Below are 14,554 nucleotides of genomic sequence, written 5' to 3'. Positions count from 1 at the left end.
TACCTAATTTACCCTCTGTTGAAAAAAAATTATCTTCATAAGCACAAAATATTATCACTGGGAAAATAACGAAAAAACTGGTACAACCTCTTCTTCCATGTAATTTGTACTTGCAAAAAATGATCTTTTCCTACTCATCGGAATGAAATTTTTCTTTTTAGCCAATGTGTAAATGTGAATTAGGATTTCACAGGAAATTTCATATCCATTTTGGAAAGAAGTTACAGAAATGCAGGATCCCTTCCCTTTAAGAATCAATGAATTTCCCCAAATTTACAACATTGAAAAATGAAAGAATACACATCCTAAAATTCCCTGTAAGGCTAAACTAAAATCTTCTGGCAAAAAAGAAATTAAGCTTCCATTGTATGAAGACCGAAAATGCTTAAGTACCACTCTTAGCATTTTGGAATCACACAGGCCCGGAGGAGTATTCCTTTACAGTCACCACTCCTTCAAAAACAGAGAAATGCCACTGTTCTCATACTTCCACCTTTTAAGATCCCGTGACTGCACATTCACAGCTCACTTTAGCCTGCTAATTAATAGCTTAGTAATCTACTTATGATGGAAAATTCTTTTTTTATTAGTTTCAGGTATACAAAGCAACGTAATATTAATAGTTAGACATTTACACCCCTCACAAAGTGATAACCCTTCTCCCCCAAGCTTCTACCCCTCTGACATCTTATATAGCTGTTACGATACCACTGACTATCTTCCTTCTGCTATACTCCACATCCCGTGACTACATATATACTCATATATATATATTTAGTTATAGTTCATGTACAATATTATTCTACTTCAGCTTCAGGTGTACAGCACATTGGTCCAGCATCTACACAGTCTACGACGTGATCTCCCTAAGTCCAGTGCCCATCTGGCACCTTACATAATCTTTACAACACTGCTGATTACATTCCCCAAACTGTATTTCATATGATGGAAAATTGTTCAACATCATTCATGTCGGCCAGTATCACCATGTGACACAAAATTCTAGTCTGATGAGTCTATGTACACCTGACGTTCTGAGGTCTAAAAATGAAGTGTCTCTGGGTTCCACATGGTACAAAACAGGTTCATTTCAAAACAGTAACTGTAGTCTTAGAGAAAAAGCAACAATAAAAGGTGGAAAGTGAGAAAAAACCCTTACCTTGTCTCTGGTGGCAGTGAAAGTTGAAGTGAATCACCTCCTCGTTGTTATTTCCCTCGGCCATGTTCAAATGCAGACATACACACATGTGCTTGCTAACACCTAAACATGGTCATCAACTGTTCCAAAGGGTCTAAAAAAGAAGAAAAAAAACCCCATTAAGAATGAGGGAGTATCAAAACCCTTCCCACATATCTGGTCAAGGTAGCATTCTAAACTTATGGTGAAAACATTGCTAAAAAGAAAGCTAAAAAGCTAATAGAAGAGAAAAAAAAACCCGGAAAAATAGAAAAATAACTAATTAATGCAAAAGAACATATAAAAGAGAAATAAAGAATCAAAGAACAGATGGGACATATAAAAAAATACACTTAAAAACTCGATACGGCAACCTATGGAATTGAGGAAATATTTACAAATCATGTATCTGATAAGGGGTTAAAATCCAAAATACATAAAGAACTCATCCAACTCAATACCAAAAATACACATAATCCAACTTAAAAATGGGCAAAGGACTCAAATACTTTTTTCTAAGACATTCAAATAGCCAACGAGTACATGAAAAGATGCTCAACATCACAATTCATTAGGGAAATGCAAATCAAAATGACAATGAGATATCATCTCACACCTGAGAATGCCTAGTATCATAAAGTCAACAAGTAACAAGTATTGGTGAGGACGTAGAAAAAAGGGAACCCTCGTGAACTGTTGGTGACAGTATAAATTGGCACCACAACTGTGCAAAAAAAGCTTGGTGCTTTAGCAGTTATAGTGGAAGATATATAACCCCTAAAAATCCAACAATCCACTGCTAGAATAGAAATGTATGCTTATATGTACCAGGTCTATGCATAAGAATGTTCAGAACATTATTTCCAAGAGCCCCAAATCTAAAGGGACTCACATCAATGATGAAATGGACATACACTGTGGTATATTCATACAATTAAAACCTATACAGAAAAAAAAAAAAAAAAAAAAATGAAGCTATTAGTCACACACAACATAGATGGATATTAAAACATAATGGTTGACTGAAGGAATCCAGACATAAAAAATACACTGAATGATTCCATTTAGATAGTTTAGGCATGGGACTAAACTTAGTTGTTTGGGCGAAACACCTTTGTGCATGTTGTATTTCACAATGGAAAAATTAAGGGAAATAAATCCATTATAAGGTGGGGATGGGGGAAGTGGTTACTTTTGTGAAACAGTAGTTGTGGATCAGGAAGAAAGAATTATTGCTTTTAATTAAGTCTGCAGTTTGATTTTCTTGCTTCACTTTGATAAAAATTAGATGAAAATCAATAAATAAGAACCAACGGGATACAATTATTACCACTATGGGGACTCTTTAGTTCCATGATCCTATCCGTAACCTTCTCCCTCAACGTTTTTCTTCTTCTCTACGAATATCTCAATTTTCTTTGCCTTCCTGGGCGAAACCATGTGCTTTAGAGGAGGTAGGCCCCCGACTCCAGCTTCTCATTAAATGCTTTCAAAGAGGTAATAGTCAAATAATATCAGCATTTTTCCAACTTAGAGAATACAAAGTTGTCAATCAAGACTATGTAGTTTTACAAGAGAACTTTCTAGATCTATGACTGGACAAAGGTATCTCAATTTTAAAAAACTGCAAATCCAAACCTAAGGAAAGAGATCTGGTGCCAAATATGATCTGGTACTGCATCTACTCAAGTACTTTACTTTTTCTTCAAATACAATTTTTAAAAACTACTTTGAACACTTAATTCCAATAGTCAAGTGTCTTACTTCTTTTACCATAAGTAGTTTCTTTCAATTTTACACTGGAAATCAAATGGAAATGTGATCTATTTTACATCTAATTTACTTAGAATGTCAAGCTTGTAGTTAAGCAGATTACTACCGGTGCTTTAAAAGCAAGATTCCTCATGGTGGCACATACAGTGGCCCTAAGCTGTAGTGAGAAAAGCAGCCTATTAACGGAATTTTTACTCCTCACTAGTTTCTCTGTAAAGGTCACTCAACTCCAACAGTCAGTCCTCTGATCTGGGCTTCAGATCAGAATGCTTAAGTATAAATCTTGCTTTCACCATTTAGTGAATCAGTTATTTTGTAAATTGCAGGATCTCTCGGGCCTAGTTCCTGCATTTGTAAAATGAGAACATGGTTGTTTTAAAATTTAATTGACTTTAATAAAGTGTTTAGCATAGTGCCTGGAACATAGCAAGTGTCACATTATGACAATTACCATCTGTGAAATGGAAATAGCTATTCTTATCTTGTAAAGCTGTGAAGAATAAATTATGAGAAAGCATCTTATATATGATAAATACCATGAAAAGAAGAGCTCTGTTTTCACAACTACACAACAGATGCAGTGTTTACTAACAACAAGAGTTGATAACACAGCCAAACTGGAGTGGGCAGGTGTTTATGTTCCTCTTCCAAGTTACTTTTCACTAGTATTATAACTATTCACAGTAAACCCTTCCTTCTATGAAAGAAACTTCATTTTCTTTCTGGAAGTAGCAAGAAACTATGTATGTCTTTTTGTTTCTTGATCAGACAACTAAAAAAAATAAACAAAAGTGGAGTCCAGAAATAGGAAATGCCACCCAAGAAAGAATATTTCAGTTCTTACCTCTTGCCTTTATTATAAAAATTGTATGTACATTTATGATTATACTCTATAGTCAAGTATCAGTTAATGCTTCCAAAATAGAGCCAAAAATTAGCACATATTTCATCACTTCATACCAGTGGAGAATCTTCTGTAGTACTACAGTGTAAAAATTTAAGACAAGTAGATGACAGTTCTATGTTCTTTCACCTCCTACAATTGTCCTACGAACTTTTTTAAAAATCTCCTTTTCTTCCTTATATGGATGAATCAATACGAGAAGTTCACATTTTGTTCTCTCCATATGCCCTTGATTATGTCTTACTCATAGTTGTCTTTCCAGTGTCTTGTACCGCTGATGAATAAATGAGTGGCTCCAAAAACATGTTTCTGTCAGAGACTAGAGCTGTGAATCACAGCCATGTATAACCAGTCAGAGAAGTGACAACAGTCAAGTCATCAGGATTTTCTTCAGTCAAAAAGTATGGCCCATTATAGAAAATTTGTAAACAAAGGAAATCAGAAAGAATGGGAATCACCCATGGTTCTCTCATGTAATTTTCTGGCTTTCAAAATTGCATCTTTGCTTCCTCAGGACCAGAGACAAATGTTGGGTCTTTCTCTAACAAATCATTTCTTTCTCATTCTTCTATTCTTGTTGCTTCTCCATTTTTCCTTCCACATGCTCCTAATACAACATTGTATGGTCCTGGGCTTTTATAGTGTTCCTGCTTTCTGGACTAACCTTCCTAAACACACCTGTCACTTCTGCAAACACTGATTTTGGGGTAATAAAAGATATTTCAAATTGAGTGAATTAATCTCTTTAAACATTGCAGGGAAAGGTGGGCAAAGCAGAACCAAGCACAGGCTGGGAGAAGCTGACGTGTCCATCATACCAGTCCCCAATAATGCCTCATGCTAGCATATTTTTTAAGTATCTATAAATGATTTTTGCTTTTCATTGAAATACTAGCTTCTCATCTTAACCAATATTTGGATATCCATTCTTGGTAAGCCTGTACTAATATTTAATCACTATTAAGACAACACAACAAAAAGTTAATAATGGCTGTTTCTAAGTAATAAGTTTAAGGTAGTTTATATTTTTTGCTTCCTTCTATTTTCTGATTTTTCTCTATTAAATTGGTATTAGTTACATTAACACTTAAAATTAAAATAGATTAAAAGAATTCAGCAAATACTTATTGTGGGCTTGCCATGTGGTGTAAATAATGTGTTGTGCATCATGGTGAATAAAAACAAAGAAAATCCAACATGGATGTTCCTCAAAGAACTTGAGAGTCCCATCAATGAGAGAAAATACGCATACAATTAAGTATACTACAAGGTATAAAGTCATGAGTGCAATAAAGAGACTATTCCATCACAGGGAAAGTACAACATAGGGAACATAGTCAATAATATTTTAGTAACTGTATGGTGTCAGGTGGGTACTAGACTTATGGTGGGGATCACTTCTTAAGTTATATAAATGTGCAATCACTATGTTGTACACCTGAAACAAATATAATATTGAATGTCAACAGTAATTGAAAAATTAAAAAAACTGAAGAAATCAGTAAAATAATTATAAACCCTCCCCCCAAAAGAGACTATTCCAGTTGGGGGAGGACAGGTAGTCAGGGACTGCTTAGAGGAGATAGCCGTACTAAATGTTGTACCAGTTCCAGGCTTAGCCTTTAAGAGAACAGCAGCTTCCACCTGGCACCCAGAGGCACCATGTAGGAAGTGGGACTACCCTGCTGGAGAGACCCCATGGAAAGCCCTGGCACTACATGGAGAGGGCAAGGACAGTCGTGAGCCCAGCCTTCCAGTAAAGACACATTTTGGAAGTGGATCCTCCAGCCCCAGCCACCTCGGCTGACAGCATGTGGACCAGGAAAAAAAAAAAACCAACACAAAAAAAAAGGCCCAGGTGAGTCCTTCCCAATCTCCTGATTCACAAAATTGTCAACAAATAAAACTGTTGTATTAAGTCACTAAGTTTGGGGGTGGTTTGCTATGCATCAATAGATAACTGAAGAGCTCAAAATTTACCCGTTGGGAAGCAATGCAGAGTTGTGCATTAAGACCATCAACCTAACTGCAATGTATAAGTGACTGTAGAAGACATGTGGTGGCAGGAAACCCAGGAACCAAGAGCTAGTGAAGTCTGAAATAGAGGTAACAGTAAGTAGAGGGAGGAAAAAGATCCAAGATACTGACCACAGAATTAGATTCAATGGAATTTTTTATGTAATTGGCCATCAGGACAAGAGAAAGAAAGGAGTCAAAGGTAACCTAGATGCTGAGATCAGGTGACTGGAGGATGGTGATAACTATTAAGAAAGAACAAGGCAGGTGATGAGTTCAGAATAAGAAAATGCAATGCGTGTTAATTTTAATATAGACAAAAATGAAAGAACTAAGGCAAAATAGCATCCATAATCACAGATATAATTATGCAAACAATTAATCTAGAGTTTAAGCAGAGTTTAAAAGAGCTCTAAATAGCCTGTTACCAGTGTCCTATAATAGGAAAGGTTTTAAACCAAAAATTAACTTCACAATCTTCAGTGGGTGGGCTAAATAGTTTAACATATAACATCAAGATTTTTCCTTAATTGCCAACTGAATATGGGTTCAGAACCAGGATAGTTAAGTGAGCACATCCTGATGAACAAGGGGGAAATTCGATGTTTTCAATTGTTTTTTTATAGTTGAATCCTCTGTGAACTTAGGACACCCTGCCCCTTCTATCCCAATACTGCCTATGGGTTCTACCCTCTGACATTTTCACACAGCACTGAGTTTGTTTTTTTAAACCACAAATCTCATCAAGGTAGGAACCAAATCATTACCATGGCTTACAAAAGGCTGACTCATATGACCCTTGCTGACACAGCTGAGTCTGACCTCAGACCTCTCCCCTTCCCCGCCCCCCCCATTCACCATTCTGCAGTGATAATGGCTGTTTTCAGTACAGGCCATCCTCCTCCTTTCCACTTCCCGCTGTTTTCTCTGGCTGGACTACTCTTCACTGCCTCTCTCTGACCAAATGAATTCTATCATCCTTCACTTCATCTTAAATGTCACTTCCTCGGAGAAAAACCTTTCCTGACTGTTCCTAGTGTTCATTCACACGTCTCTCACTCCTTCCAAGTACTTAACACAATAATAATCTACAATTACTTAAGAAGCTGTGCTTAATATCCATCTTCTCCGCTAGACAAATGCCAAGAAGGAGAGACCCTGCAACTTATTCACTCCCATAGCCCCAGGACACAGAACACTGACTGGCACAAAGCAAATACTCCAGAAGAACTTTTTGAATAAATTATCATTCACAGGTTTTGCAAGATAATTAGGAACTGGAACCAAACTGAGGTCAAGTCCCAGCTCTGATTCTTACAAGCTTTGCGATGAGATAAGCATTTCCTTCCTTTCTAAAATAATTTTTTAAAAAACCCACGTTATGAGATTAAGAGTTAATATACAGAAAATTCTTAGAACAACAGCTGGCACATAGTATCAAGTTTTGTCCCATTATCATTAACAATGAAGATACAATAACAGTGTCAGGTGTGAAATTAGTTATGTCTGTAAAAATCGTAACACAGCCTAGACTATAGTAAGTACGCACAGCAAACACAGGTCCTCCCATCTATTCTATTTCACAAATTTTCAGTCTCCCTGACTCATACCTCACCTTCTTTTATTCGATTTCTCCACAGAGGCTGCAAGGCTTGTTTCATTAGCTGCTGATCGCCTTCAGGATAATAATACAAAGCCTCTGTGTAGGTTTACAGGGAGGTCCACAGTGACCCTAGGCTCTCCAGCTATATTTCCTCGAATTGAACCACTCCCCACCCCCAGCCACAACAAACGACTTATACAAAACCCAAAACAAAGCAAGGCCGATTCTTAGCGGTCTTCCTGCAGGCAAGGTACAAGTTGGGTTCTGTCCTGAAACCTCCCAGCCGGGTCAGTCTTCTCTCCGCTTTCGCAAAACGCCTGGGGCAGCCCCTATCGCGGCAGGCACTTATCTCCACGTCTTCGAGTTATTTACCGGGGTCCTGGCTGCTTTAGAGCAGAAGCGGCCCTAGAAATAACCGGAACCCCGCCTGCACTCAGCGCGGCTTTCCACCAGTGAGTGGCCCAAAGTTTTCGACAATCGCTCCACACCGTGTTCCGCCGCATCCCACGCGGGAACACTGCTCTTGGTCACTGCCCGGCGCTGCGGGCACATATATCAGGATGTCACTCTCCGTGCGGCAGAGGGCTGACACACTCGGCTGTCCTCACGGGGGCTGGGCAGGAATCGCCGGCTTTCTGGAGAAGACACTCCCGAGCGGCGTCGGGAGGGCTGGGGACCGCGGCCCGTCAGCCCCCTGAGCCGGGGGCGCCAGAGTTCAAAGTCACAGTGCATCGCCCCCTGCGCTCAAGGCCGCGCTCCGCTTCACGGACACCGCCTCCCGCGAGGTGTCGCCCAGGGAATTCGGTCTTTCGGCGCTTTCGCACTCGCGCAGCTGGCCGAAGAACCGGCCCGCGAAACTTCCCGAAGTGGCGGGAGCGGCGGAGGGTCCGCCGGCCGCCCGTGCCTTTGTCGCTCCCGCCTCACCGCCGGCCCAGCTGCTCGGGCCGCCCGGCGCCCGGCGGCGCCCCGCGCGGCCACAGAACCAGTCGTGTCCCGGCCGCTGTCGGGCCAGGCCCGAACCCCGGGGCTCCGCGCCCCCGTCGCCCCTCACGCCGAGGCCCCCGCCCCCACCCCCGGGCTAATGGAGGCACCGGGCGGAGACGCCACTCGCCTCACAGAGCCTGCCGAAGAGCTCGGCGCGCACCACGGCCGACACTTACTCGCCACTCAACTCGCCCGCTCGCGGGGCGGGCTCGGCGGCCTCTGTCACAGGAGCTTTTGGTCACCAGGATCGAACGCCGATCTCTCCGTCGCCGCCGCCGAGGCCGCCGCTGCACTCCTTCCGGCCCCGCCGCGGCGTCACCGCGCGCCTGCGCACAGCGCCCCCTCCCGACTACTGACAGGAAGAGCCATAGAGGCACGCGGGGGCTCGGGAGGAGGGGCTTGGGGAGCGAGACCACAGAGAGGCCGCCGTCGGCGGCGTTGGCCGCTCGCCGCCCACCGAGTCTCGACTCCCCCTTGAGGCGAGAGGACACATGCAACGGAGACTCCCAAAACACCTGGAGTTGAAAAGGGCATGGGGGGCCAGGTGGCCATGGAAAGCTACTGGATGTGCACCTATTTGCACCCGTTGCCTTTGGCAACTCATTCATTCAACGCAGTTTTTTCGGAGGGCTTCCTGTGCGCCAAGCACTGTTCCAGGCATTGGGGATACACAGGTATGGAGGGCGCCGTTCTCATGAAGCTTACGTTTTAGCAAGTCAATAAGTAACCAGTGAACTGATTAACCAACTTAATAAAATACTGGCTCAGGCAGGCAGTGTTCAGAAAAAAAATATAGGAAAAATAAAGCAGAGAAAGGGATCGTGAGGGGGATAATAGTGTGGTCAGGGAAAGCATCCTCTGAGGAGGGGCCACTGAGCAGCACCTGAATGAAGTTAGGGGGTGAGCTATGGTGACCACCCTGAGGGCGAACCCTTCACGCACACGGTATAGAGAGGGCAAACGCCCCGAGACGGGAATACGCCGCGTCTGAGAAAAACGCACTGCTGTGCAGTGAGAGCGGCGGGGAGTAGCAGGGAAGGGAGTTGGCGAGGTGGTAGGGGGCAAATCATTGAAGGTCTGAAGAAGGAATTTGGATTTTATTATGAGTATGACGGTAAGCTACTAGAGAATTGGGAGAGGGCTGTGAGTGTATCTGCTTATGTTTTGCAAAGATCACTGTGGTGGCTGGCAGCTTGGAGAATAGGCTATGAAAAGGTAAGATCAGAAGCAGGAAAGCCCGTTAGGAAGCCATTGCAGGCGTCTAACTACTAAGCGATGGTGACGTCGACTAGCATATTCAGGGAGGAGGTGGTGAGAAATGATCAGATTAGGATTGTTTTCTAAAGGAGAACAGAGATTTGCAGGTGGATTGGATGTGGCGTGAAAGGAAGGAGTCAAGGATAACTACAAGGGTTTTGGCTTGTGCACCTGGGTGGTTCCATTCACAAATGTGAGGAGAAATCAGGAGGAACCGATTTTGGTTAGCATCAGGAGAAGTGAACATGTTTTGAAGATATTAAATTGCCAACTGATGTCAATAGGCAATTACAGCCATGCATAGCTTAAGGGGGGGAAATATGTTCTGAGAAATGTGTCTTTAGGCAGTTATGTCGTTGTGTGACTGTCAAAGCGGGCACTTACACACCTAGATGGGCCAAGTCTACTGCACACCTGGGCGTGTGGTACAGCCTATTTGCTCCTGGGCTACACACCTGTACAGCATGTTACTGTACTGAGTACTGTAAGCAATTGTGACACAATGGTAAGTATATACGTATCTAAACATAGAAAAGGTACAGTAAAAATGTGGTATATAAGATAAAACAAATGGTTCCCCTGTGTAGGGCACTTACCATGAATGAGCTTACAGGACTGGAAGTTGCTCTGGGTGAGTCAGTGAGTGAGTGGGGAGTGAATGTGAAGGCCTAGGATATGACTGTACACGACGGAGACTTTATAAACACTGTACACGTAGGCTACGCTTAATGTATAAAAATAGTTTTCTTTCTTAGTAATAAATTAATCTCAGGCTACTGTAACTTTTTTACTTTATAAACATTTTAGTATTTTTTTAGCTTTTTGACTCTTCCAATAACTTAGCTTAAAGCACAAAGACATTGTACACCTGTACAAGAATATTTTCTTTCTTTATATCCTATTCTATAAGCTGTTTTCTATTAAAAAATTTTGTTTCTAAACTTCTTTGTTAAAAACTAATACACAAACACACGTTAGCCTAGGTCTCCACAGGCTCAGGGCCATCCGTGTCACTGTCCCCGCCTCCATCTCGTCCCACTGGAAGGTTTTCAGGGGCCGTAACACATATGGAGCTGTCACCTCCTGTGAGGACACCTTCTTCTTTTTGAGGAGGTGTCACTCTTTTCAGAAATACGTCCCTCCCTGGTGGTTTGCTTCACGTTTCTTTTTTCGTCATAGATTTGCTTGTATGCAGGTAATGAATGTACCATGAACATTCCCCTTTATTAATAAAAACCTTCCTGTGCTGGGGTCCATGTCTTGAAACCTTTTAAGGAGCTTGTTGAGATCAGCAAAAGCTTCTGCCAAAGCCTTCACTCTGAATTTTCTTAGGGGTTCTTCTTCTTTGTCTTCTCCTGCAGTTTCCTTTTCTCCTGCCTCTTCTTTAAGAGCTATGCGTTCCTGTTCCATTTCCAACAGCTCATTAGTCAGCTCCTCAGGAAGCGCCTCTAAGAGCTCCTCCATGTCACCCGCATCCACACCCAGGTGAAACTCTTGCCATTTCACCCATAGCCTTGGTGATATTTGCAACCTCCTCCTCCTTGGCAAATCCCTTGAAGTCATGGGCTACAATGTCACTAGGTAATAGGACTTTTTCAGCTCCGTTATAGTCTTGTGGGACTGCCATCGTATATGCAGTCATTGTCATGTGCCACATGATTATAGCTATATGAGTCTGTAGTTGCAGAAAGACATGCAAATTCAGAGGCTAGTGATTAGAGTTGGGAGTCACTAAGATATAGATAATATATAAAGCCATGGGATTGGCTATACTTATACCTACGGAATGGGTACAGATAGAAGAGAGAGGACAGCTGAGGATGGCACCCAGGGTCACTTCAAGATTTAGAATCTAGAGGAGGATGCTAAGAAGGAAAGGCCAGTGAAGGAGGAGAAAACCAGAAGAATGTGGTGTCCCAGAGGCCAAGAAAAGAAAGTGTTCCAAGACGAAAGGAGTTATCAGTGGTGCCAAATGCTGTTCAGAGACTCAATATGACGGAATTGAGTCACAATGAAACAAGGAGGAACATTAGCTGAGAGTGAAGTCGGGGAGAGGGTCTTGGAGGTTTGTGAAGAGTAGGGAGCGAAATGACAGGGGAATGCAGCAGGCTTGATGGCCCTGGAGTTCTGTGATCATAAATATCAAGTGAGGACAAGCAGTAAGACTCTGGGTCTTTCTCCAGCTTCCTGCTTAGATGCAGGGAAAGAAAGGAGCTGGAGAGATAGGCGGGTGTCAGAGAGGAGTGCCTGAATAGAGATTTGGGAAATGGTGCAGTTGCTGGTAACGATGAAGCCTCGGTGTGACTATGAGAGTGGGTGGCTGACGTACAGAGGAGGTCGAGCTCATTGAAGGAAAGGGATCATGAAACCAAGAGGCCTGGGTGCAGATAGATGGTTGAAAAGCATATTAAATCCTCAAGAAAGATGTCTGAAATGGAGGTGGGGATAAAACAGGTCCTAAAATCTTTAATGAATGAGAAGGAATGACCAGCAGGCCAGCAGATAGTGGCACAGAAAGAGGGTGGTATAGTCTGAGGGCACATGCTTCGGAAGGTTCAGTTAATTATTGTTGTTTTTGATTCGCTGACTCTGCTCCATCTTATCAAGATGCCACAAATGAGCCCATACCTGCCCTCTCACAGAACAACAAAGCAGCAGAGCTGAAAAGGAAACAGCCTTTCTCAAACCTCAGATATTTGAGGAGTCCCCCCACAAATCCATTTATTATGGCCCATTAGTAATATTTTTCTGTAGACTGATTCACTTTTCTTTAAAATATATTTATTTTAAAGGAAAACTTTATTTCACTACTGTAAATAGAAAACGTCTCACTTCCATAAGCTGAAAGTAACTATAAAAATAGATTCCATGAAATAAGACAATGTTATTGAATTCTTTTAAATGTATAATTAAACAAACCAATGAACTACAAGTAAAAATTTAATCCAATCAAGGTGTGAAATGTATAACTGAAAATAAGCTTCTTTAAGAGAAGAATGGAATCATTTATAAATAGAATCATTCAGAAGTAAAGGGATATTCGCTCCATGTTTTTAACTTAAGGGAAAAATGCAGTTCTGTGTCAATAATTCTTCTTTTCTTTCTTTCTTTCTTTTTTTTTTTTTTTGCTTTTAATGTTAACCAGCATCAAGAATCAAAAAGGATAAAAGATATGCCCTGCAGACAAACCTAGTGTCAACAAGTGATGTTTTGCTGTTTTCCTGGGAAGAAGCATGGAAATTCCTTCTACAGAAATCTCTCATCTCTACGGCTATACCTCTGTGCCGTTATGGCCGAAGGTGTGAAACATACACGAGCACCCTGAGCCTTCCAGAGAGCTGTGGTATAATCCATACACCTCTGTGAGTCATTACTACACTGCTTCCTTTCTTTCATTTTCTGGTTACAATTAGTATAACGTGGCTACGACCTGCAAAATCATTTGTAACAGTAGAAGACTGCTGTTTTCCCAATTTCTGCATCATCATTTTGTTTCCAAGAGCTTACGTACTGTATTACCATCAGCTTTATCTAGATGAAGGGGTGCTAGTCTGGCCATGGAGAAAATTATTCCTGAACTGTCTGCTTTCAGAAGTAGTAATTTCCTGCCATTCTGGCCCATTGCTTTTTTTGTTTTTAAATCAATGTTATTGCAGTGTAATTTATATGCAATACAATGCACCCAATTTAAGTGTACATTTCTGTGAGTTTTGACAGATTTACATGCCCATACAACCACCACCGCAATCAAGATAGAGATAATTTCCATCACCCCCAAATATCCCCTTGTGCGCCCTCCTTCCTAGTCTATCCACCACCCTCATCCCTGGCGCTAGGCAACCATTTATCTGTGTTCTGTCATTTTAGATTAAAATTGCTTTTTTCTGTAGTTTCAGATAAATGATATCATAAAGCATGTACTCTTGTGTTTGCTATCTTAGCCATTTTAAATATATTAAAATACATTCATAATGTTGTGCAGTCATCATCACCATCCAGCTCCGTGACTCTTCATTTTGCAAAACTGAAATTCTATACCCATTAAAAAATAACACTGCATTCCCCTTTCCCCCCAGCCCCTGGCTCCTACCATTGTACTTTCTGTTTCTATGAATAGGACTACTCTAGGGACCTCATGTAAGTGGAATCATACAGTGTTTATCCTTTTGTGACTGGCTTATTTCACTCAGCATAATGTCCTCTAGGTTCACTCATGTTGTGACATAGGTCAGTCCTTTCTTCCTTTTCAAGGCTGAATAATATTCCATTGAATGGATAGACCACACTTTGCTTATTCTTTCATCTGTTGATGGACACTTCAGTCACTTTTATGCTTTAGCTATTGTGAACAGTGCTGCTTTCAGTTCTTTTGGGTATCTACCCAGAAGTGGAATTGCTGAATCATATGGTAATTCTATTTTTAATTTTTGAGGAACCTCCATACTGTTTTCTACCATTTGACATTACTACCGACTGTACACAAGAGATTTCTCCACATCCTTGCCAATACTTGTTACTTTCTGGATATATAAGAGTTGGCATCTCATTTTTTTTAAAAAAGATTTTACTGGGGGAGGGGAACAGGACTTTATTGGGAAACAGTGTGTACTTCCAGGACTTTTTTCCAAGTCAAGTTGTTGTCCTTTCAATCTTAGTTGTGGAGGGTGCCGTTCAGCTTCAAGTTGTCCTTTTTCAGTCTTAGTTGTGGAGGGCACAGCTCAGCTCCAGGTCCAGTTACCGTTGCTAGTTGCAGGGGGCGCAGCCCACCATCCCTTGCAGGAGTCCAACCGGCAACCTTGTGGTTGAGAGGACATGCTCCAACCAACTGAGCCATCCAGGA

The 14,554-nt window shown here is 41.7% G+C and overlaps 1 protein-coding gene and 1 long non-coding RNA gene across 9 annotated transcripts in view; one reads left to right on the top strand and one right to left on the bottom strand.

Moving 5' to 3' along the window:
- Positions 1-8,784, bottom strand: part of RNF216 (ring finger protein 216) — a 116,242-nt gene extending 107,458 nt beyond the window's left edge. Inside the window, exons 1-2 of one of the 3 annotated variants that reach the window (XM_019753628.2) lie at positions 8,634-8,784; positions 1,160-1,292 (exon numbers count right to left, since the gene is read on the bottom strand). In XM_019753628.2, coding sequence (XP_019609187.2) covers positions 1,160-1,247 — 88 coding nt within the window. In that variant the 5' untranslated portion in view covers positions 1,248-1,292; positions 8,634-8,784. Of the gene's footprint in view, positions 1-1,159; positions 1,293-7,485; positions 8,554-8,633 lie in introns of those variants that run through there. The other 2 variants (XM_019753630.2, XM_019753629.2) reach the window with 2 other exon arrangements.
- Positions 8,785-8,820: 36 nt separating this feature from the next.
- The window catches only part of LOC141567320 (uncharacterized), a 32,943-nt gene continuing 27,209 nt past the window's right edge, over positions 8,821-14,554 (top strand). The window contains exons 1-4 of one of the 6 annotated variants that reach the window (XR_012489918.1): positions 8,821-9,131; positions 10,693-10,827; positions 11,076-11,295; positions 12,860-13,076. This is a non-coding gene — a long non-coding RNA (uncharacterized LOC141567320). The remainder of the gene's footprint in view (positions 9,132-10,692; positions 10,828-11,075; positions 11,296-12,859; positions 13,077-14,554) is intronic. The other 5 variants (XR_012489919.1, XR_012489920.1, XR_012489915.1 and 2 more) reach the window with 5 other exon arrangements.

The sequence above is a fragment of the Rhinolophus sinicus genome, linkage group LG10 (genome assembly GCF_036562045.2).
Source record: "Rhinolophus sinicus isolate RSC01 linkage group LG10, ASM3656204v1, whole genome shotgun sequence".
NCBI classification, from domain to species: domain Eukaryota; kingdom Metazoa; phylum Chordata; class Mammalia; order Chiroptera; family Rhinolophidae; genus Rhinolophus; species Rhinolophus sinicus.
Note: the sequence above shows the minus strand (reverse complement) of the source record. Positions and strands in the feature narration are given on the sequence as shown.